General features: G+C 43.5%; 2 protein-coding genes across 4 annotated transcripts in view; both read left to right on the top strand.

The window, feature by feature from the left end:
- The window catches only part of RASSF8 (Ras association domain family member 8), an 83,522-nt gene that overhangs the window by 52,598 nt on the left and 8,576 nt on the right, over positions 1-22,348 (top strand). For all 3 annotated transcript variants that reach the window (XM_026667854.2, XM_087967902.1, XM_087967903.1), the window contains one exon: positions 18,360-18,562. In XM_026667854.2, coding sequence (XP_026523639.2) covers positions 18,460-18,562 — 103 coding nt within the window. In that variant the 5' untranslated portion in view covers positions 18,360-18,459. The remainder of the gene's footprint in view (positions 1-18,359; positions 18,563-22,348) is intronic.
- LOC113412318 (histone H2A, sperm-like) lies at positions 9,204-10,377 on the top strand. The gene has a single exon (XM_026667855.2). It carries the CDS (start codon positions 9,654-9,656, stop codon positions 10,098-10,100), a length of 447 nt encoding a protein of 148 aa, XP_026523640.1. The 5' UTR covers positions 9,204-9,653; the 3' UTR covers positions 10,101-10,377.

The raw sequence follows: 22,348 nt of genomic DNA, 5'->3' as shown, positions 1-22,348 counted from the left end.
TCCGTGGCCAGCTGAGCATGAATTCAGCTAGGAAATGCGATTAAGTCCGCAGACACAAACAGACTGGATAAAGCATTTTAATACTAAAAAAAGAATAAAATGCGTTGAAATTGGGCATTGCAGCTTAAGAAAATTAGCAGTGAATCTTACAAGAATTCCACTGCACTTCAAAATAAAATAAGATCTGATGTTCAGCTTGGTATCAAAAGTATACAAAGACTCTAAAGAACAGTTTGTATCTTTGTGTAGGACTGAAACAGTGTTGTGTATCTTCATGAGCAAAACACAATGCATGTAGTAAATTTAGGTCTTAATATTCAAACTGTTTCCTAAAAACAAACAGCATCGCAATATATGGTCAACCACAGAGTAACAGCAGTTTTCTCTGAAAATATACTTAAGATTAATATTGGAAAAGAAATTTGGATCCATGCCTTTTTCTCTCAATACATTTTTATTTCCTCCTGAACTTTTAGGTGAGAGCTTTTTAGGCCAACTACATAGCAACGTTTCATCTACACTGGTTCGAAAAAATAAGACTTGATTCAAAACAACTTTGTATACTAAGAAATTGGGGTTTTTTAAGTGTATCATTATTTCCTGTTCCTAGGTAACAGAATAGCAAATGAAATGTCTGCAAAAGATTATCCTTGTCAGACCTTTTTTGCTTTGAAAAAAAAATACTTCTTCAATAAGGCAGTCTCTTGGTTGATACCAGGTCTACATCTTTCAAAAGTCCACCTTCCAAAACTCCCATCTTTCAAAACTTTTTCTTCCAAAACTCTCTTTAAAACTCCATCTTTCAGAACTCCCATCTTCCAAAACTCTTTCTTTCAAAACTCCCATCTTCCAAAACCCCATCTTCAAAACTCCATGTTCCAGAACTCCCACCTTCCAAAACTCCTTCTTCCAAAACTCCTTCTTCCAAAACCCCATTTACAAAACCCCATCTTCCAAAACTTCATCTTCCAAAACTCCCTTTAAAACTCCATCTTCCAGAACTCCCATCTTCCAAACCTTTCTTCCCAAACTCCATCTACAAAACTCCATCTTCCAGAACTCCCATCTTTCAGAAGAACTCCCATCTTCCAAAACTCTTTCTTTCAAAACTCCATCTTCCAAAACTCCCTTTAAAACTCCATCTTCCAGAACTCCCATCTTCCAAGATGGACATCTTCCATCTTCCCAAACTGGTGACACTTCAAGGGATTGAAAAGGTCTTCACCACATCGCTTGACCCTCAATGAAAGGATATAAAACTTTTTATCTTCTTACTGTTATTTTGGCGTAAGGATAGTTGGGTGTCTCTGGAAGTTTCGAATGGGGAAAGGACTTTATGCTTCCTCGGCTCCTGAGGCTGCATCAGCCTTCTTCCTCTACCAGAATTTTTATGATCAACATTGTCTTCTTTTCTTTCAAAAGGTTTTTTTTTTTTGGGGGGGGGGGTGCAGGTAATTGATTAGGGAAGAGCTTATACAACAAACCTGCCTGTTCAAATGTTGGGGAAAGTGTTTTTCAGTCTATTTTTTCCCTCTGAATTTTGGGCCTTTTGTTCTGTTAGGGAAGGCTGTTATGTCTGTAATAAAATATAAAATATAATGAAGAATGACTTGTTTGGGCTTTTCGGTTGACTTTTCTTTCTCTAAAAGAACATTGCCCAGGAGGGAGTCTCTTTTTGGCTCCGTCTCTGAGATTTCTGTTTTCCAGGGCCCTCATTCAGCATCTCCTAAGACCACTTCACCTGTTTCTGTTGAAGTTCACAATAAAAACGAACAAATGAAATGTGAAGTACGTGGAGAACTTAAGGATACTTAGATTTTGCTCTGTTTTCTCGAGAGCCAGATTTGGTTCTTTCCAGTCTCTTTACTAATTGATTTTACAGCATGCCATGTGATAGTTGTCTTTTCTCTCTGACGCAGAGCATGTAAAACCCTTTCCTTCTTTCTTTCCTTCCTTCGTTCCTTCCTTTCTTCTTTCCTCCCTTTCTCCTTTTTTTCTTTTTCTTCTCTCCCTCCCGTCCTTCTTTTCTCTTTTTCCTCCTTCCCTTCTTCCCTCCTCCTTTTCCCTTTCTCTTTAGCCTTCCTTCCTCCCTCCCTCCTTCCTTCTCTATATTTTTCTCTTTCTTGTCTTTCTTCTTCCCTCCCTCTTTCTCCTTTCTCCCACCTTCCTTTCCTTCCTTTCCTGCCCCTCTCCTTCCTTCCTTCCCTTCCTCCATGACCATTATAATGACCATGGGGACGCTATAACGGCCATAAGTTTGAAAAACAGTGATAACTCACTGTAACTTCAAATGGACACTAAACGAAGTGTTGTAAGACAAGGACATCTTGCACTGCCATTCTTAGAGAATCTGTAGCTTTTTTTTCAAAGCTTTCTGTACCAAGATCAGAAGGGGCAAAGTTTTCTCAAACTTTATGCCAACACAATCAGGACTTCCTTTTACTCTGAAGCCTGCTTGATGTCAGGATTGGTTCTTGGTTTGTTAAAAAATAATCCGGAGATATTTATGTAAATGTGGTGCGGTGGCCTAAAGGTGGAGCTCTCCCCTCACAATCAGGAGGCTGTGAGTTTGATCCTAGTTAGGGGCTGATATTTGGCACCCGGCCAGTAATACACTCGCTAGCTCCATTCAGTTGCCCAGATTCCACCCCGCAAGGGATTATGGGGTCATTAAAATGACAATGTATTTATGTAAATGGACATCTAGGGGTTCCTCCATTATTTATAAAGACATACACTTTTTTCCGAGTCTTCCTGAGGAAAAAAAACCTTATTTAAAAATCTCTTTTTGGCTCCCCCTTCACATCCGAGGAGATAAATCTATTGTGGTGGAAACAGCTCAGCTCTTGACATCCTCGCATCTCTGTATCACTTTCAGCTCAATAAATCTTGTTAAGGAGACTCTGTGTGATACCTGCCTGGTTTGAATCCTCAGAGCTTCATATTTTTTCCTATCCAAGCTAGATGGAATAATTTACGGACTTGCTGGCAGGCCAAAATATGCTCACTCAAATTCTATCTTGATTTACGGGTAACCGAGATTGCAAAGTCTTTCCGGGTACACATCAAAAGTGGACCGAATGCTCTAAAATAAGTGACATGACTAGTCCTCGACTTCCAACTTCGTTTAGCGACTAGTTCAACGTTGCCACGGTACTGAGAAAAGTGACTCAATGACCATTTTTTGCTCTTACGACTTTTGCGGCATCCCCACAATCACGGGATCCAAATTCAGACGCTCTGATGAGCGAAATCAACGAGGAAGCCAGATTTGCTTAACAAGCACGTTACCAACTTCCCAACGGTGTTGATTTGCTTAACAAACATGGCACAAAAGGTCGTAAAATGGAGCAAAATTCACTTCACGAATGTCTCGCTTAACAGTAGAAATTTGGGGTTTGATTGTCATAAAACTCCCTGTGTGCTGTTCCAGAAAGAAACTCCCCAATTCCTGTGAAACAAGACCAAATATATATATAGAGAGAGATCGATCTCTGGTTGACTTTAGAAACTTCTAGGTTGCTTTTTGTGCTCTTTGGTAGACTCAAACGTGTTGAAATTTTGGGCTCCATTGTGGTTGAATGCTGCCCGTGTTAGAAATTCACCCTTTCCCAGCTTTCTTAAGGAGGCATCCCTAGCTGGATTTTCATTTTTTTTTTAGAAGTTTCTTCTCTGCTTTGGCCATTTAGCCAATGAATGAATGAGTGAGTGAGTGAGTGAGTGAGTGAGTGAATGAATGAATGAATGAATGGATGGATGGATGGATGGATGGATGGATGAATTCTTTATTGGCCATGTGTGATTAGACACACAAGGAATTTGTCTTTGGTGCAGATGCTCTCAGTGTACCTGTCATGCCCCTGGTGGAGATTGACTCTAAGGGAGAGGAGGAACAGCCAACAGGAACTGTGGCTCCGGAGGTTATGGAGGAGGCTGGGGAAGGGCAGAGGCTGGTTGGGCAGTCAGAGGAGGACCCGGGCCCATCCCCTCTCCATCCTAGGGCATCCAGGGAGGAGAGGATAAGGGAGAAATGTGGTCTACTCAGGAGGAGAGGACCTTGATCCTCTTCATGGGCTGCAGCTGTGACAACTGAATAAGAGGACGGAGTGGTGTACAGGCCAGTGCTGAAAACAAAGCGTGGAAATATCTCTAGTCTGTCATTCCTCTGTGAGTTTGGCATCCTTCCCAGTGTGTGTTCTCTGCGGACATCCACCAGCCCTTATCTTGCCTGGTTTGTGTTGTTTTTTGCTCTTTATAATTTAAATGGCATTCCCTCCTTCTTGTAACTGCTTGTGTGGGAGTTTTTTTGTCTCCAGTTAAGGATATTTGGAGCTTGGAAGCAAAGTGAAGGAATAAAAGGGGCTTCACTTGTTTTTTTGTGATTGTGTTTATTTTGTATCCCACCCTGGGTCATCACAGTACCTAAAAAGAAAAGATACATTCGTCCAGAATCATAAGATCCAACACTTAATGATAGTCATAGGGTACAAATAAGCAATCAAATCATACTAGGAAACAGTCAATATAAATCGTAAGGACACAAGCGACAAAGTTACAGTCATACAGTCACAAGTGGGAGGGGATGGTTGATAGGAATGATGAGAAGGTTAATAGTGATAGTAATGCAGACTTAATAAATAGTTGGAATGACCGCATTTCCAAATCTAGTTTGTGGTTGGTTTCGAACCTCTGTTAGACTTTTGGCTTTCGTGTGTTAAAAATGTCTTTGGGAAGGTGGTTATGCAGTTAGGTTTGGTGTTGTTAGCATAGTTTTGCTCTAGAACAAATACTGGGTGAAGAATTTTACATATACTTGCACATCTCAAGAAAAGAAAAATGTGGTGTTTGCTTGACAGCTTGAAAGACAGATGCACCATACATTCATTGTGGATGAAGATTTTAGCTCTCTTCCCTAAAAAGGTTTCCCGTTCACATTCTAGCCAGCATCAACACGCACACAATATGATACATGCGGTGGGTTTCAGGTGCGTGATGAATAAAGCCACAGTTAATGAAGCTTACCTTTCTGTATAACGTCCATATTTGAATGCACCTGGAATACTGCATCTAGTTTTGGTCACCACAATATAAAAAAAAGATGTTGAGACTCTGGAAAGAGTGCAGAGAAGAGCAACCAGGATGATTAGGGGATGGCTGGAGGATAAAACATACAATGAATGGTTGCAGCAACTGGGCACGGATAGTCTAGAGAAGAGAAGGACCAGGGGAGGCATGATAGCAGTCTTCCAATATTTGAGGGGCTGCCACAGAGAGGAAGGGGTCAAGTTATTTTCCAACCTGAAGGCCAGACAAGGAATAATGGATGGAAACTGATCAAGGAGAGATTCAACCTGGAAATAAGGATAAACTTTCTGACAGGGAGAACAATCAACCCATGGAACAACTTGACACCGGAAGTTGTGGGTGCCCCATAATTGGAGGCTTTTAAGAAGAGACTGGAATGGACAGCCAGTTATCTGAAAGATGTAGGGTCTCCTGCTTGAGCAGCGGGTTGGACTAGAAGACCTCCAAGGTCCCTTCCAGTTCTATTATTCTGTTCTGTTCTAAACCATGCTATCTTCTGATTTACTTGCTTCTATGAAGTCTTCAAACAATGCCACATCATCATGGATACAGGTTGAATTAAAGACATGAAAGAGTAAAGTATACAAGCAATGTGTGTGTGTGTGTATGTTTGTGTGTGTGTGTGTGTTTAAGATGGTTTGCTTGAGTTGTTTGGAAAGAGGAAACATGGGTTGGATTCTAGTTTACAGATTACTCTCAAGGCTTGATGTCAAAACTACATTGACCTCTTGTTTTAATATGGCCATCTCTTTCTTGATTTAACGGGCATTTGGGGTTTTGGTCCATACCCATGCTGTGTTTTTTCTAAAAGTCATAAGCAGGACTCTCATTACAAAAAGACAGATACTAAATGAGGACCAACCTGGAAAAGAGGCGTATTTATATCTCTGCTTTTTAAGGTTAAGGGATGCGGTGGCTCAGTGGCTAAGATGCTGAGCCTGTCAATCAGAAAGTTCGGCAGTTCGAATCCCTAGTGCCGCGTAACAGAGTGAGCTCCCGTTCCTTGTCCCAGCTTCTACCAACCTAGCAGTTCGAAAGCACATTAAAAAAAATGCAAGTAGAAAAATAGGGACCACTTTGGTGGGAAAGGAACAGTGTTCCATGCGCCTTCGAAGGCATTTAGTCATGCCGGCCACATGACCACGGAGACGTCTTCGGACAGTGCTGGCTCTTCTTCAGCTTTGTAACAGAGATGAGCAGCGCCCCCTAGAGCTGGGAACAACTAGCACCTATAGGCGGGAGGAACCTTTACTTTTACCTTCTTAAGGCAGAAGCAATTAAATCTTGGCTGGTGAGCTTGAACCGTTTAGCAGTTGTGTTGAGTGGTTTGAAATGCTGGAACTGAGGAACATGGAATCCATGTGTTGAGGGGTCCTTGATGCTGAGCTTGATTGTTTTCTTGCAGACATTTCATTATCCAAACTAGGCAACGTCATCAGTGCTACTAGGAGAAGGGATTTGCTCATATTCTAGTGGAATTCTAATAGCCACTAGACTATAAACAGAGCAAACCCCACTCCTTTCTAGCTCTGATGATGTTCCCTAGTTGGGTCATGAAACATCTGCAAGAAAGCTACCAAGCTCAGAGAGCACCAAGGACCCCACAGCCTCCTCCTCCTCCTCCTCCTCCTCCTCCTCCTCCTCCTCCTCCTCCTCCTCCTCCTCCTTCTCCTCCCCCTCCTCCTCCTCCTTTCTCCACTCCCTTCAAAAACTGATGATGTTCCCTAGTTGGGTAATGAAACATCTGCAAGAAAACAACCAAACCCCCGAGCGCACCAAGGAGCCCTCACTTCATCCCTGAGCTGCAGACTTCTCCTTTATTGAATCCATGAATTGTTTTAATATAGAAGATTGCTATTAGATACAGGAGTCCTGGACTATCATTCCCATAATCTCCAGCTAAGGATAGTGAGATATGTAGTCCAGACATATCCATGGAATTCCTCTTGACTTCTTCTAACGTTTAAAAAATGTGAGGCATGCAACATTGCATGTATCCTTTTAAAACATAAAATGTACCCCTTGCACAAATCAGGAAACACCCCACTGGCAATTTTTTTTTGCTGTTGCAGTTGGAAAAAAAGGTCAGAGAAGGGAGGCCATAATTAATCATATATTTCTTCCATTCCCCTACCAAAACCTGTGTATATTTATTGCGCTCTCTGTTAACGCTGCCCTTATTTGTATTAAACCAAAATTTAAACAGTAATTACCCAGCTGTTTTCATCTAAAGAAAGACAATGTGTTGAAGCCTACTTTCCCTTTTTCAGACTAACCTTTTCCTTTCAGCATTTGGATTTGAACCATTTTGGCAGAAGATGCAGAGAAATTGTTTGACTTCAGCGAAAGAAAGAGTTTTAAATGACTTATTTTTCAAGGAAAACAGATGTTTCATTCGTGGTTTTGAAAGAGAAACACCCCAAATGCAGAACAAATGTTTTCCATCCAGTTCCTGATTGCAAAATCTTAAAAACTTTTTTTTCCTTGCATTTTATATGTATATACATGAGAGTTATGACACACTGTGGATAAATAACCATGTTTAACAATCCACCCTCATTTGTAAACCTGGCTCGCAAAATATAACTTTTTTATTATTTTTTTCCCTTTAATGCATGCAGATGGAGTATTTGTAGTTCAGTGTTTTCCTTTGGTTTCGAAACTTCCACCCTTCCACAAAACATTTACGTATTTTGGGTTGTCTAAAAAGCTTCATGCTCCATTGGTAGTTTTTTCCATTTCCTTGGCTGGTTTACATTTCTGAAGATGCTAACAACAGTTTAAAGGAGTCTAGTAAGAAAAAAAAGACCAGCTAGGAAGGCATGATTTCTGTTTTGGGCAGAGGGTTGACTAGAAGATGTCTGAAGTCCTTTCCAGCCACGTAGTTATGAGTCTCACTTTGGAAGTGAGTATTACAGAATAGCAGAGTTGGAAGGGACCTTTGAGATCTTCTAGTCCAACCCTTTGCTTAGGCAGGAGGTAACCCTATAGCATTTCAGACAAATGATTGTCCAATCTCTTCTTAAAAGCCTCCAGTGATGGAGCACCCACAACTTCTGGTGGCAAATTGTTCCACTGGCTAATAGTTCAATCAGGAAATGTCTACTTAATTCCAGGTTGCTTCTCTCTTTGATCAGTTCCCATCTGTTGCTTCTTCTCCTGCTTTCAGAAAATAGCTTGACTTCCTCTTCTTTGTGACAGCCCCTCAAATATTGGAAGACTGCTATCATGTCCCCCCTGGTCCTTTTCATTAAACAAGATGTACCAAATTCCTGTAACTGTTCTTCGTATGTTTGAGCCTCCAGTCCTCTAATTTTCGTTGCTCTTCTCTGCACTCTTTCCAGAGTCTCAACATATTTTTTTAATATTGTGGTGACCAAAACTGGATGCAGCATTCCAAGTGTGGTCTTACAAAGGCTTTATAAAGCTGTACTAGAATTAAAAGAGGCTTGCTCCTGGGGAGGAAAGTTATGGCAAATCTAGACAGCACACTAAAAAGCAGAGACATCCAAAGTGCATAGAGTCAAGGCTATGGTTTTCCCAGTTGCAATGTCTGGCTGTGAAAGTTGGACCATAAGGAAGGCTGAGCGTCAAAGAATGGAGGCCTTTGAACTCGGGTGCTGGAGGAAAAGATTCCTGTGAGTCCCTTGGACTGCAAGGCCATCCAACCGGTCAGTCCTAGAGGAGATCAACCCTAACTGCTCTTTAGAAGGCCAGATCCTGAAGAGGAAACTCAAAGACTTTGGCCACCTCATGAGAAGGAAGGACTCCCTGGAGAAGAGCCGAATGCTGGGAAAGATTGAAGGCAAAAGAAGACAAAGGGGACGGCAGAGGAGGAGGAGGCTGGATGGAGTCCCTGAAGCAGTCAGCATGAGCTTAAATGGACTCCAATAGATGGTAGAGGAAGGCCTGGAGGAACGTTGTCCATGGGGTCACAAATGGTCGGACACGACTTCGCAACTAACAACAACAACTACTAGAACTTCACACAATCTTGAGTTTATCCCTCTGCTAAAGCAACCTAGGATTGCGTTGACTTTTTGGGCTGCTGGGTGTTTTGCTGTCCAAATCTTTTTTGCACCTCCACTGGTGTTGACAATTGCGACTTCTCAGAAAAAAACAGAAATTCTTGGAGAGGCAAAGGACGCAAAGAGGGAGGATCAGATTTCAACTCCAATCTCATCAAGCCAGGATCTCTCTCTCTCTCTCTTTGTCTTCAGCCTGGGTAACAATGGCCTGGGCATCCTATTTGCTGCGCTCCGGCCTATCAGCATCCATGTTGCTGGTCCTTAATGACATCATAAAAAGGGCTCTGGGAAATTATGCGTGGACTTTTTTTCTTCTCCCTCCTGCTAGCCCTCCATATGATAGCTTAACCTGGAAGGCCAGGAAAATCAAAAGGCTGGAAGATCAAAAGGAGAACGAGAGGGCAGAAGGGTAAAATCAGACTCAAAAAAAAAAAGAGACCACCTGGAGAAGGGCCACAGAGTAGCAAAACAACCCAAAACCAGTCACAAGACAGGCAGTGCAGGAAGACCCCAAGGTGGGGTACCAAGCTGGAGTAGACAATGTCTGACGATCAATGTGATACGGATAGCTTTGAAGATCTTGAACCAGAGCCGTCTTGTAGGAGAAGACGGAGGAAGCCGAAAACTTCCCGTTCTTGTCGGGCAGGATTGATATTCCCAGTCAGCCGGATCGACCGATTCCTTCGGAAAGGAGATTACACCGAGCGCATCGGCTCGGGAGCTTCCGTCTACATGGCCGCCGTGCTTCAGTACCTGACCTACGACCTGGTGGACATCGCCGGGAACATCGCGATGGAAGCTGGCCGGCGTCGAATCGCTCCTGGCCATTTGCACCAAGCGGTCAGAGAAGATTCAGAACTCCAGGCTCTGTTTGGAGGGGTCTTGACTCAGGAGAAGACCTGTCCAAGGAAGGCGCCCGTTGCCTCCCCCCGAAAGGGGAAGAAATCCAGCAAGGGCCTACGAGCTCCAAACGCCATTGTTGCGTAAACGAAGGTGATGCCATTTATCCAGACGTGGGGTGAAATCTTTTTAATATCTCAACAGGGTGCAGGAATAAACACGGCTCTGAAGATGGGCTCCTGGTGGTGTGAAGGTCTTTTCTTTATGCACAGGGTGAATTGGGATGGAGTGGACCAAGAAGGTGCCCCTTGTTATGTGTTTTACTTCAGGTCGGAGACCTTGGTACTTTCTTGAGCTTGTTCTTGTAGACTAAAGGTCTTCAAACTTGGCAGGCTTAAGACTTGTGGACTTCAATTCCCAGAATTCCCAAGTTAACATGACTGGAGGTGGAATTCTGGGAGTTGAAGTCCAAAAGTCTTAAAGCTACCAAGTTTGAAGACCCCTGTTGTAGACATTTCATGACCCAACTAGGTCACATCATCAGTGCTAGGAAGGAGGAGGAGGACTGTGGTGCTTTCTGAGCTTGGTGGTCTTCTCAATAACATCATCAGTGTGAAATGGCAGTACGATTATAAAAATAGAGAGCAATTCCCCTCCCTTCTAGCACTGATGATGTTCCCCAGTTGGGTCATGAAACATCTTCAAGAAAACAACCAAGCTCAGAGAGCACCAAGGACCCCACAGTTCAGCCCTGAGCTACAAAGAATGGGCAATGTTTGAAGGACCAACTACTGGTTGATTTCTCCAGCCCTTAGCACACCATAAGATCCAGAAATCCATTTTTCAAGAGTTGGAATCATGACTGAAGTCCTTTCCTCATCTGTTGCTCTTTCCCACTTCCATGGTGAATTGTGCCTAGCAGTAGTAAGCACCAAGAAGATTTAAGACGAAGTTGCTCCTTAGCAATGAGTTTTGAGTTAGAAGTTAAAACTGAAGAATCTTCTTGGACGAGAAGCGAAACATCTTCAGGGAAACAACAAAGTCCAGTTGCCATTTGAAAAAGCACTTTTGGGACAACCAATCACCTGAATGACTAAGTAAGTATCTCCCAAGACATTTAGAAACTCAATCCTTTCTCTTCGTACGCCAGCTTCATTCTCGATCCAGTTATGCTCAGAATATTCTTTTCCGCCATTGCTCTTCAGAATTCAGCACATCCCTTAATACTTCTTCAGTCGTCCTGGAAAGGTGCAACCTTATTTTAACTCTTCATCCATGTCTTGTTCATCCTGGATTAAGCTGGTAGGCTTTGAACCTTTGCTGCTGCTGCTAAGACTTTAAGCCTAAGAGCGGCAGGGCGAAGGGATAGAATTAAATGAGCCACCTGTCCTGTTCATTTTTCTTCTTTTGTCTTGAAATCATTTGATGGTAAAAGCCACAGTTAATATCAGGGCAAACGAACCCCGTGCAACTTTTGAATCCATCCAAAAATAAATGACATGGAAGAGCACAATTGAGCCCAAAATTTCTGTTGCGAAGTGAGAGCATTTCCCCCCTGTTTTATGACCTTTCTGGCCACCGTTGCTAAGCGAATCACTGCCGGTTGTTAAGTGAATCTGGCTTTTTCCCCGTTGGCTTTGCTCATCAGAAGGTCGCAAAAGGGGATCACACACCAGGGGTGGGATTCAAATTTTTTGTAACAACCACGTCTGTGGGTATGGCTAGGTGGGTGTGGCCATGTGACTGGGTGGGTGTGGCCTTTTTTGCAGCAACCTCCCCCCCTTTTTTTGCCTCCTGGGCCTCAGGGAAGCCTCCTGGGGGGTGTTTTTGCTCCCAAAAGGCTTTTCTGGGGCTTAGGAAGGCAAAAAATAGAACGTAGGAGGGGGGCACAGCACACACGCACACTACACACACACACACACACACACACACACACCATGCCCCTTTTTGCCTCCTGGGCCTCAAGGAGGCCTCCTGGGTGAAGCAATAAGACAGTGAGAGGGATCCCGGCACAGCCGATCATCGGAACAGCTGATCGTCAGAAGGGGGGGGAAGAAATGCCTTAAGGAGTGACTGGGCAGGGGAGAAAGCAGTCAGTGATGTCAGGCATGTGCAATAAGGACTGACTGGGCAGGGCGAGGACGGGACGGGTGGGTGGAGAGGGGCGGGGCCAGCCAGGGGAACGATCTGCCAGTTCTCTGAACTGTGCTGAATCATAACCGGTTCTATAGAACCAGTCCGAACCGGTAGAATCCCAACCCTGGATCATGCCCATGGGACACTGCGATCATCATAAACATGAACCTGTTGCCAAGCATCTGAATTTTGATCACATGACCGTGGAGATGCTGTAAGGGTCGTAAGTGTGAAAAATGGTCATAAGTCGCTTTTTCTGTTGATGTAGCTTTGAATGGTCACTAAATGAACGTAACTCAAGGACTAACCATATAAGTAAAAGTGGTGGAAAAGCTCAGTCTTTTTGCACATGTTGGTGGGGAAGAAAAGAGAGAGGAAAGAGAGTATTTATTAATACAGGTAGTACTCGACTTACAATGGTTTGTTTAATGACAGTTCAACTTCCTAATGGCACTGAACAAGGGGACATGAAGTTTTTCACACTTACAACTGTTGCGGCATCCCCGCAATCACATGAACTAAATTCAGACGTTGGGCAACTGATCCATATTTATGATGGTCGCTGTGTCCCGGGGTGTGATGACCCAAAGGGGTGTGGCACAAAGGCATCACAGTCAAGTAATCAGTAGGAATCCCTTTATTAGCTCCAACTTTGCCCCCAATGTCCTGGTTACCTTCTGGGCTGGAGAAAAACAGCCTCTGGCTGCAGAGAATCAACTCCAAAACATGGTCAACAAAAACTGTAACTATAAGTCCAATCAAGGCAAAATGAGGTCATTAGTCAAGCAGGGCAGGAGAAGGAATTCCAGACTTGAAAGCACGACAATAACTCAACATGGTTGGGAAGAAGCCAGGAACGCAGATAAGCAAAGTCAACACAAGATAAACTCATGTTTGTTCCCAGCACCTGCCACACTCAGCATGCATCTCTTTTAAACTCTCTTCCCAGCTGTGGCTAATGAAGGGAATCAGGGCCCTTTGCTCTCCCGTAAGCCATGCAACCCACGTTGCTCCCTTCTCCGTTCCTCCCTGCGTGCCCTAGGATGAAGAGGGGTGGGCCTGGGTCTTCCTCTGAACTCCCTCTCCCTTGTTCTACCTCTCCCCTGCTCTGCCCAGCTGGACTTTGCCCTTCCCCAGTTTCCTCCACAGCCAATGGAGCCACACTCCTGCTCCCTGTCAGCTGTTCATCTCCCTCCTTCTCAGACTCTGACATTCAGGGCATGACCCTGGGTCATGTGACTCCCTTTTACGACCTTCTGATGAGCAATAGGGAAGCCAGATTCGCTTAGCATCCGTGTCACTAACTTGACACGTGCAGTGATTCACTAAAAAATTGTGGCAAGAAAGGTCATAAAACCGGAGACTTCACTAAAGAACTGTCTTGCTTAGCCATGGAAATTTGGTGCTCAGCTGTGGTCGTAAGTCGAGGACTACCTGTATGTTAACAGGTGGTAATAGAAATGCACGTATTTATCTGCTCACTCAGAAGCAAAATTGGCCACTAAAGCAGGAACACATATATAAACAATACTTTTCGTGCAAAACTAGTTGTAGGAGACAAAATTGTAAAGCAAGAGTAAATCTGGGGTGAAATTTCGGTGCTATTTTTTTTTTTCCAAATTTCTTCTCCGTTGCAGTTTTGTGAGTTGTGTACATGCAACAAGGGTGAGAGATTATATAAATTTAATGTCGATGTTTTGATGTATTCTTATGGTTTTATTATCAGGAACCTAAGCTTTGTAAAATGTTAGGGAGTAGGTAGCATGCACTGAAGAGGCTAATAAATGAATGGCACAACAGATTGTGATTTTATTTTTTCCTTTGGGTTAGGAAACGTGTTCCCACAATCGTTTGAATAAAATAAAATAAAGTAAGAATTTGCTTGGTCCTCTTTTCAAGAGCCCTTTGCGAAAGGAATAGTAGAGAGTATTTCAAACCAGAGGAAAAGATGCCATTTTCATCACCAGCAGAAACATCTCACAGAGTCAGCGCATTGTCCGACTTCAATTATCTTTTAAATCGAGCGTCATCCTATGACATGCACAGACAGACACTTGTTAGGGAATGACTCATTGCCATCCAGAAATTGAATTCCTGTCGCTAAAATGTATTTCTAAGAAAAGTATCCCAAATTGGGTGCGTTTTTTCTGGAGGCAACTGGATTTACTTGTTGTTGTTTTTTTCCTTTTGAAAATGTTTCGCTTCTCATCCAAGAAGCTTCTTCAGCTCTGACTGAATGGTGGGGAAGGGAAGGATTTATACTCCTTGCAGGCAGCTGGTCATTTGCATCCATTTTATGGAGCCATTGAGGTTACTCGAGGGTTTATCTGGTTCCTATAGTCTGCAATACTGGAAATCCGTTCCTACTCCCACACCATCCGAAGGGTGTTCATCCCAAATTGTATAGCTAAAAGTCTGTAGAGATTCTCTGTCCTCCAGGTCCTGGTGGTCCTTTTTCAGGAGGCAATTGGACTTTCCAAAGGGATTGCAGACTACAGGAACCATTTGCACCACTCGGGTAACCCTGAGGGCACAGATTAAACCCTCCAAGTGGCCTCAATGACCAGCTGTTTGCAAGGAGTATAAATCCTTCCGTTCCCCACCATCCAGTCACAAATAAACTTCCAAGTGGCCTCAAGTCTCTCTAAAAGGATGCAAATGACCAGCTGTCTGCAAGAAATATCAATCCTTCTGTTCCCCACCATCCGCTCAGAGCTGAAGAAGCTTCTTGGATGAGAAGCGAAACGTCTTCAAAAGAAAAAACCAGAAATCCACTTGCCTCCTGAAAAAAAAAGCACCTTGGGGACAAGCCTGACCTGGGGAACTGAGAATCTCTACAGACTTCTAAAAAAGTAGTTTGTGGGTGGCACCCAAAGAGGCCATTTTAGATTTAACCAAAGAGTCCAAGGCGGTCAGTAGATGGTGGAAACCACACTGGATTGGGCTGTGATACATCGTAAAACGGGACAAAATTCACTTAACAACTGTCTTGTTTAGCAGCAAACAATTTGGGTTCCATTGTGGTTGTAAGTCGAAGATCACCTGTACGTTGCTAATATGTTCCATCAAGACTTCGCTTTTCTAAATAGGCTGCTAATAAGTTACATCAAGGCTTAGAAAGGCCGTATGGCTGCTTCTCCATATCTGTGCTATAGTTAAAGGTTTATCCAAGCGCTTATGATGGTTCTATTAATAAGTTCCACCGCAATAATAAAATCCTAGGCCAGGAAACGAAATTTCTAGTACTTTTCTTTGTAGTAACAATTGTTGGCTGAAAATTGAAGTTAAATGTATCTAAAGCTACAGGAAGGACTGCTTTTAATGAGGAACATGTTACAACCTATTCTTTTAACGCCATGTTTTGTTTCTGGGATTTGGGTAATAGGAATGAAGCTCAAGCAATTCTTCTTCTTCTTCTTCTTCTTCTTCTTCTTCTTCTTCTTCTTCTTCTTCTTCTTCTTCTTCTTCTTCTTCTTCTTCTTCTTCTTCTTCTTCTTCTTCTTCTTCTTCTTCTTCTTCTTCTTCTTCTTCTTCTTCTTCTTCTTCTTCTTCTTCTTCTTCTTCTTCCTCCCTCCTCCTCCTCCTCCTCCTCCTCCTCCTCCTCCTCCTTCTTCTTCTTCTTTCTTCTTCTTCTTCTTCTTCTTCTTCTTCTTCTTCTTCTTCTTCTTCTTCTTCTTCTTCTTCTTCTTCTTCTCCTCCTCCTCCTCTCCTCCTTCTCCTTCCCCTTCCCCTTCCCCTTCCCCTTCCCCTTCCCTTCCCCCTCCTCCTCCTCCTCCTCTCCTCCTCCCTCCTCCTCTTCCTCCTCCTCCTCACCCCATAATCCCTTGCGGGTGGATTCTGGGTAACTGAATGGAGCTGAGTGTTATCCTGGCCAGATGCCCTTCCTGTCACCAATGCGAACGTTTTTTTCAGCAGATAAATTCTCATCGTGTCCTGAGAGAGAAATATCTGTCTCTACCTAGGATCGAGCTCAAAGCCTCCTGATTGTGAGGCGAGTGCTCCCCCTCTAGGCCACCGCAAATAATAATAATAATAATAATAATAATAATAATAATAATAATAATAATAATAATAATAATAATAATAATAATAATAATAAAATACATGGTGGTGGTGAAGGTGATAATAATAATGTTGTTGATAATGAACCCAGTGTGCTTTGGTGGAATGTATGGTCTTTTTAACATGCAGATAGTCCTTGACTTACAGCAGTTCATTTAGTGACCGTTCAAAGTTACAACGTCCCTGAAAAAATGAACATTTTTCACACTTAGGACCTTTGCAGCATCCTAATGGTCAGGTGATCAAAATCCAGGCACTTGGCAACTGACTCGTATATATGATGGTTGCAGCATCCTGGGGTCATGTGATTCCCCTTTGGCGACCTTCTGACAAGGGAAGCCGGGCTCACTTAACAACCGTTTTGCTGTTGTGGTTTGCTGGCAGCAGGTGCGGACGGCTGAGGCCTTGGACAGCGAGGACTCAGATGAGGGGCCTGCGTGGGATGCAGGGATGGGGCCAGGACCATCAGGGAGTGGAATGCTGCCTTTGGAGATTGTGGAGGCTCTCAGCAGTGATGAAGAGGTCCCTGATGAGCCCGTGCCCAGTGCATGTGCACACAGGGCTGCTCGAAGGAAAGAGCAGCTGCAGCAGCACGGGCAACTCAGGAGTAAGGCTGCAAGGTGATGGCCCCTCCCTTAAGGGATAAAAGCCAGCTGAGAAACTGGAGTTCTTTGCAGGAAGCAACAAAGTTTTTGCACTCAAGCCTTGTGGACATTCAGACTCTCTTAGTTTGTGTTTGGAGACTCTTTGTGTCTGAAATATTTCTTAGTAACTTTACCTAGTATTCTTGGCAGCCTTGCACCTCCTTGGCAAGGCTGGTTCTTATCAAAGACAATTAGTTTGAAACAGCCTTTTAACCGGGAAGGAACAGAATTCGTAAAGAATTATTAAAAGGTTTTGCTGTTACCTCCATTTTGTGTTTGTTTCCTTGGAACAAGGTTTGGGTCAGAACAGTCACTAACTTTAATATCCCAAGGGATTCGCTTAACAATGGTGACAAGAAAGGCCGTAAAGTAAGGCAGAACCTTGCTTAGTCAATGTTTCACTTAGCAGCAGAAATGTCGGGCTCCGTTGTAGTCATACACCGAAGACTGCCAATAAATCTGCTTTCTTGAGAAATTGCGCCTGCCGTTTGCACTCGGGATTGCAGTTTTCAAAGCACAAATTGTATATGGGGAGAAAAATCTCTGGACCTTAGGTAAAGGTAAAGGTTCCCATCGCACATGCGTGCTAGTCGTTTCCAGCTCTAGGGGGAGAATGAGAAAGAGAAGAGACAGAGAAAGAGAACTAGAAAGAGACAGACAGAAACAGAGAATGAGAAAACAAGAAAGACAAGAGAAAGAGACAGACAGAGAGATAGAGACAGGGAATGAGAATGAGACAGACAGAAAAGAGAACGAGAGAACGAGAAAGACAGAGAGGAAATGAGAATGAGAAAGAGACAGAGAATGAGAGAACAAGAAAGAGACAGACAGAAACAGAGAATGAGAAAACGAGAAAGACAAGAGAAAGAGACAGACAGAGAGATAGAGACAGGGAATGAGAATGAGACAGACAGAAAAGAGAATGAGAGAATGAGAAAGACAGAGAGGAAATGAGAATGAGAAAGAGACAGAGAATGAGAGAACAAGAAAGAGAGACAGAAAGAATGAGAGAATGAGACAGACAGAAAAGAGAATGAGAGAACGAGAAAGACAGAGAGAGAATGAGAAAGAGACAGAGAATGAGAGAGAAAGAGACAGAGAATGAGAGAACGAGAAAGAGACAGAGAATGAGAGAACGAGAAAGAGACAGAGAATGAGAGAACGAGAAAGAGACAGATGTAAAAGAGAATGAGAGAACTTACAAAGCCAAAGAGCCAGCGCTATCTGAAGACTTCAACGTGGTCATGTGGCTGGCAGTACTAAACGCCTTCAAAGGTGCAGGGAGCGCTGTTCCCTTTCCACCAAAGCGGTCCCTATTTTTCTACTTGCATTTTTTACATGCTTTCGAACTGCTAGGTTGGCAGAAGCTGCTGGGACAAGTAACGGGAGCTCATTCCGTGACACAGTGCTGGGGATTCGAACCGCCAAACTGCCAACCTTTCTGATCGACAAGCTCAGCATCTTAGCCACTGAGCCACCACGTCCCCTTTAGACTTTAAACCCCCGAAAATGCTACGGTGGACATAATTTAAATTATAGCCTTTTTCTCTTTTGTCTTTTCCAGATAATAATGGCCGCAATATGTTGGTATTACCAAACGTAGCTGTAAATATGACCTGACATCCTGAAGATTGTGTGCCTGGCCATCAGGTGATCTGGAGACCATGGAGCTGAAAGTTTGGGTTGATGGAGTCCAAAGGATTGTTTGCGGAGTAACGGAAATTACAACATGTCAGGAAGTGGTTATAGCACTTGCTCAGGCTATAGGTGAGTTTACACTCCAGATATTGATAGTTGGAGGTGAGTGAGAAAAGGTTCTGTTGGACCATTAATTCTGCCCTGACCGAACTAGGTAACATCATCCGTGTAAAGTGAACTGTACACCACCCTAACGGATGATGTTACCTAGTTGGGTAAGGAGATGTCAGTAAGAAAACTACAAAGATTATCAAGCACCCCACGCTTCAACCCTGAGTTTAAAATATTTAGTGATATTTTGGATCAGGAATCAAATGCAATCAGGATAATTGATTACACAGAGGAGTGTAACAGCCTTTATAGCAATAGCGCTTAGATTTATGTACCACTTCACGGTGCTTTTACAGCCCTCTCTAAGAGGTTTAGAGAGTCAGCCTATTGCTCCCAACAATCTCGGTCCTCATTTTATTGATGTCGGAAAGGTGGAGTCAACCTGGAACCAGTCAGGATCAAACTCCTGGCAGTGGGCAAAGTTACCTTGCAATACTTTATTCTAACCACTATGTCACTGAGAAGGAGATTGAGAAAGGGAATAAGAGAAGGAGGGAGGGAGGGAAGGAAAGAAGGAAGGAAGGAAGGAAGGAAGGAAGGAAGGAAGGAAGGAAGGAGTAGCACTTCCTTCAGTGCTTTTACAGCCCTCTCTAAGAGATTTACAGAGTCAGCCTATTGCCCCCAACAATCTGGGTCCTCATTTTATTGATGTCAGAAGGGCAGAGTCAACCTGGAGCCAGTCAGGATCGAACTCCTGGCAGCAGGCAAAGTTACCTTGCAATACTGCATTCTAACCACTATGTCACCCAGAAGGAGATTGAGCTCATAATTTGTGTTGTGGGAACAACTGTTTTGGATTCAATTCAGTCCCTGACTCAGGAGCTCGTAAAAGTTCTGAATTCGAAATGTTTTGTGCTCAGGATTCTTGGAACCGAGTCCAGCCTTCCCTTACATTTTAATGATCCAACATTTGAGAATTTTCAAGGCCTGGAAGATTTGAAGGTTATTTCTTGTATTCTGGACATCACTCAAGTCTACTCTGTTCTTTCTTTTATCTTTTTATAATAATAACAATGATAGTATTTTTTTTAAAAAAATTAATACAATCATTCCATCTTCAGTTGAACAGTGGTCTCTAAAAGATGGAAACGGGCCCATTTCTGGCTTTCTCGAACTTCTGGGAGGCCCATTTTTTGCCCTCCCCAAGCCTCCCTGCACGCCTTACACTTACCTGCATCCCAAACAGGCCGCAGGGGGACTCCTTGGCAGGGAAAGGCAGGGAGGGGTGGGCAGGACCAGCCAGGAGTGGGATTTGGGGGTTCTCCAAATTGCACAGAATCTTAGCTAGGGGCTCTCCTGAACCCCTGCAAACCCCCAGCAGCCCTGCCGTGGTCATAAGTGTGAAACAAAACATCAGGGGTCGCCAAGCTTTTGGATCTCATGGACCACCAAACTCGTAATTTTAAATCCCACGGACCAGAGACCCTGGGAAAATCCCCCCAAAAAGTCTGTAGGAAAATCCCCCACCCCGTTTTCCTACTGATCGATCATTCTTTATTTGGGATCGCAGGATACCGTCTCCAGCTCCGTTCTCAGGGGGAGAGAGAGAGACTTTTGGCTTCATGCAAGGAAAGCAGCAGAAGCTGCAGAAGTCTTTCTTTCTCTACCCCAAACTCCTCCAGAAATGAGTCTTTGCTGGTGCAGCCTCTTGGAGCAGGAGGCCTTGCAAGGTCCCAAAGACTCATTTCTGGCAGAGTTGGGTGAGAGAAAGAAAGACTTTTGCTGCTTTCCTTGCGTGCAGGCAAAAGCAGAAGAAAGAAGCGGAAAGAAGCAGCCCAGTGGCCAGGCCAGACGCGTGGGGCAAGTGGGGCAAGTTCTCCCCTTCCGCCCTTTCCCCCCTCCCCTCACTACCTTGTGGTGTTCGCAATGAAGAATCTTGCAAGTCTGATTCTACTCTACTTCCTCCCCTTCCTAGGTGGGGTTTTTAAATATAAACCATTCATTCAATTGAAACTACTTTTTTTTTTAAAAAAATGTAGTTTTAATTATCAAAAACTACATTTCCACTGCAGTAGTTTTAATGTTATGGAGTGAATTTTATGCAAGCCCCATCAAGACCTTTTTGTAGATACGGCTTGTTCATTTGCAGATGTAGATTCAGGTTAAATTCTCACAAACTGCTTTCCCAGTGCATTAAATAATTTGTTGATGTTAAGAAAGTGATTGTATGTATGTATGTACACCCACACCCACACACCCACACGCCTCATCCACACTCTAATCGATGTGGCGTCTTAGTTTGCAAAGTGCTGGTGCTAATGTGGTTTCCATTAAGTTATGATAAACTACTTTACCAGTTTAGTAAATAGTTTGATCATCTAATAACTTTGAAAATTTGGGTCTAGTGCTCTTCTGGTGTGATTCTGCCCTCTGCTGGCTCATCCCTGTCATTGCAGTGACAGTTAGTCCTTGACTTAACAACCGCAATGGAGCCCAAAATTTCTCTTGCTGTGTGAGACACGTCTTAAGTGAATTTTGCCCCATTTAACGACCTTTCTTGAGACCGTTGTTAAGTGAATCACTGCAGTTGTTAAGCTACTAACGCCGTTCTTAAGTGAATCTGGCTTTCCCCATAGCTTTTGCTTGTCAGAAGGTCGCAAAATGACTCATTTGTGATCCCGAGACACTGTATCGGTCATACATATGAGTCAGTTGAATTTTGCTCATGTAACCCTGGTCGATGCTCAACGGTCATTAAGTGTGAAAAACGGTCATAAGTCACTTTTTTCCCCAGTGCCGTTGTAACTTCAGTTACTAAATGAACCATCGTAAGTCGAGGACTACCTGTAATCAATACTCTTACAGGAAGTCCTCAAGATACGACCACAATAGCCAACACCCAAGAAGATAGGCTCAAGATTCAGATGGATCTTGACAGACTAGAACCCTGGGCCCTGTCTAACAAAATGAAATTCAATGTAGAGAAAAGTAAAGTCCTACACTTAGGCAAGAAAAACCAAAAGGACACATATAGACTGGGTGAAACCAGGGTCAATAGCAGGAACTGGGAGAGGGATCTTGGAGTCTTAGTGGACAACCAGCTAAATAGGAGCCAGCCGTGTGCAGCAGCACCCAAAAAAGCCAACACAATCCTAAATTGCATTAACAGAGGGATACAATCCAGATCAAGGGAGGTACTAATACCACTCTATAAAGCCTTAGTAAGGCCACAGATAGAGTACAGCATCCACTTTTGGTCACCACATTATAAAAAAGATGTTGAGACTGTAGAAAAAGTACAGAGAAGAGCAACCAGGATGATGAGGGGACTGGAGGCTAAAACATAGGAAGAACAGTTGCAGGAACTGGACATGGCTAGTCTGGTGAAGAGAAGGACCAGGGGAGACATGATGGAAGCCTTCCAATATTTGAGGGGCTGCCACAGGGAGGACAAGGGGTCAAGCTATTTTGTAAAGCGCCTGTAGGCCAGAGAAGGAACAATGGATGGAAACTGATCAAGGTGAGATTCAACCTGGATATAAGGAGAAATTGTCTGACAGTGAGAAGAATCAACCAATGGAACAGAAGTTACCTTTGGAAGTTGTGGGAGTCTCATCATTTGAGACTTTCAAGAAGAGACTGGACTGCCATTTGTCAGAAATGGTGTAGGGTCTCCCACTTGGGCAGGGGGTTGGACTAGATGACCCTCAAGGTCCCTTCCAACTCTGATTATCTGTTATCTGTTACAATTGAGCTCCAAAAATTATATTGCTAAGGGACACATTTGTTAAGTGAGTTTTGGTC

This window comes from Notechis scutatus, chromosome 6 (assembly GCF_049901735.1).
Source record: "Notechis scutatus isolate UNSWTSFEM ecotype Mainland chromosome 6, rNotScu1.2, whole genome shotgun sequence".
Classification (NCBI taxonomy): Eukaryota; Metazoa; Chordata; class Lepidosauria; order Squamata; family Elapidae; genus Notechis; species Notechis scutatus.
This window is presented reverse-complemented; position numbering and strand designations above follow the sequence as displayed.

Bases quoted from the DNA above. Each gene is read 5' to 3' on its own strand.
- LOC113412318 (XM_026667855.2), top strand. From the start codon at position 9,654: ATGTCTGACGATCAATGTGATACGGATAGCTTTGAAGATCTTGAACCA.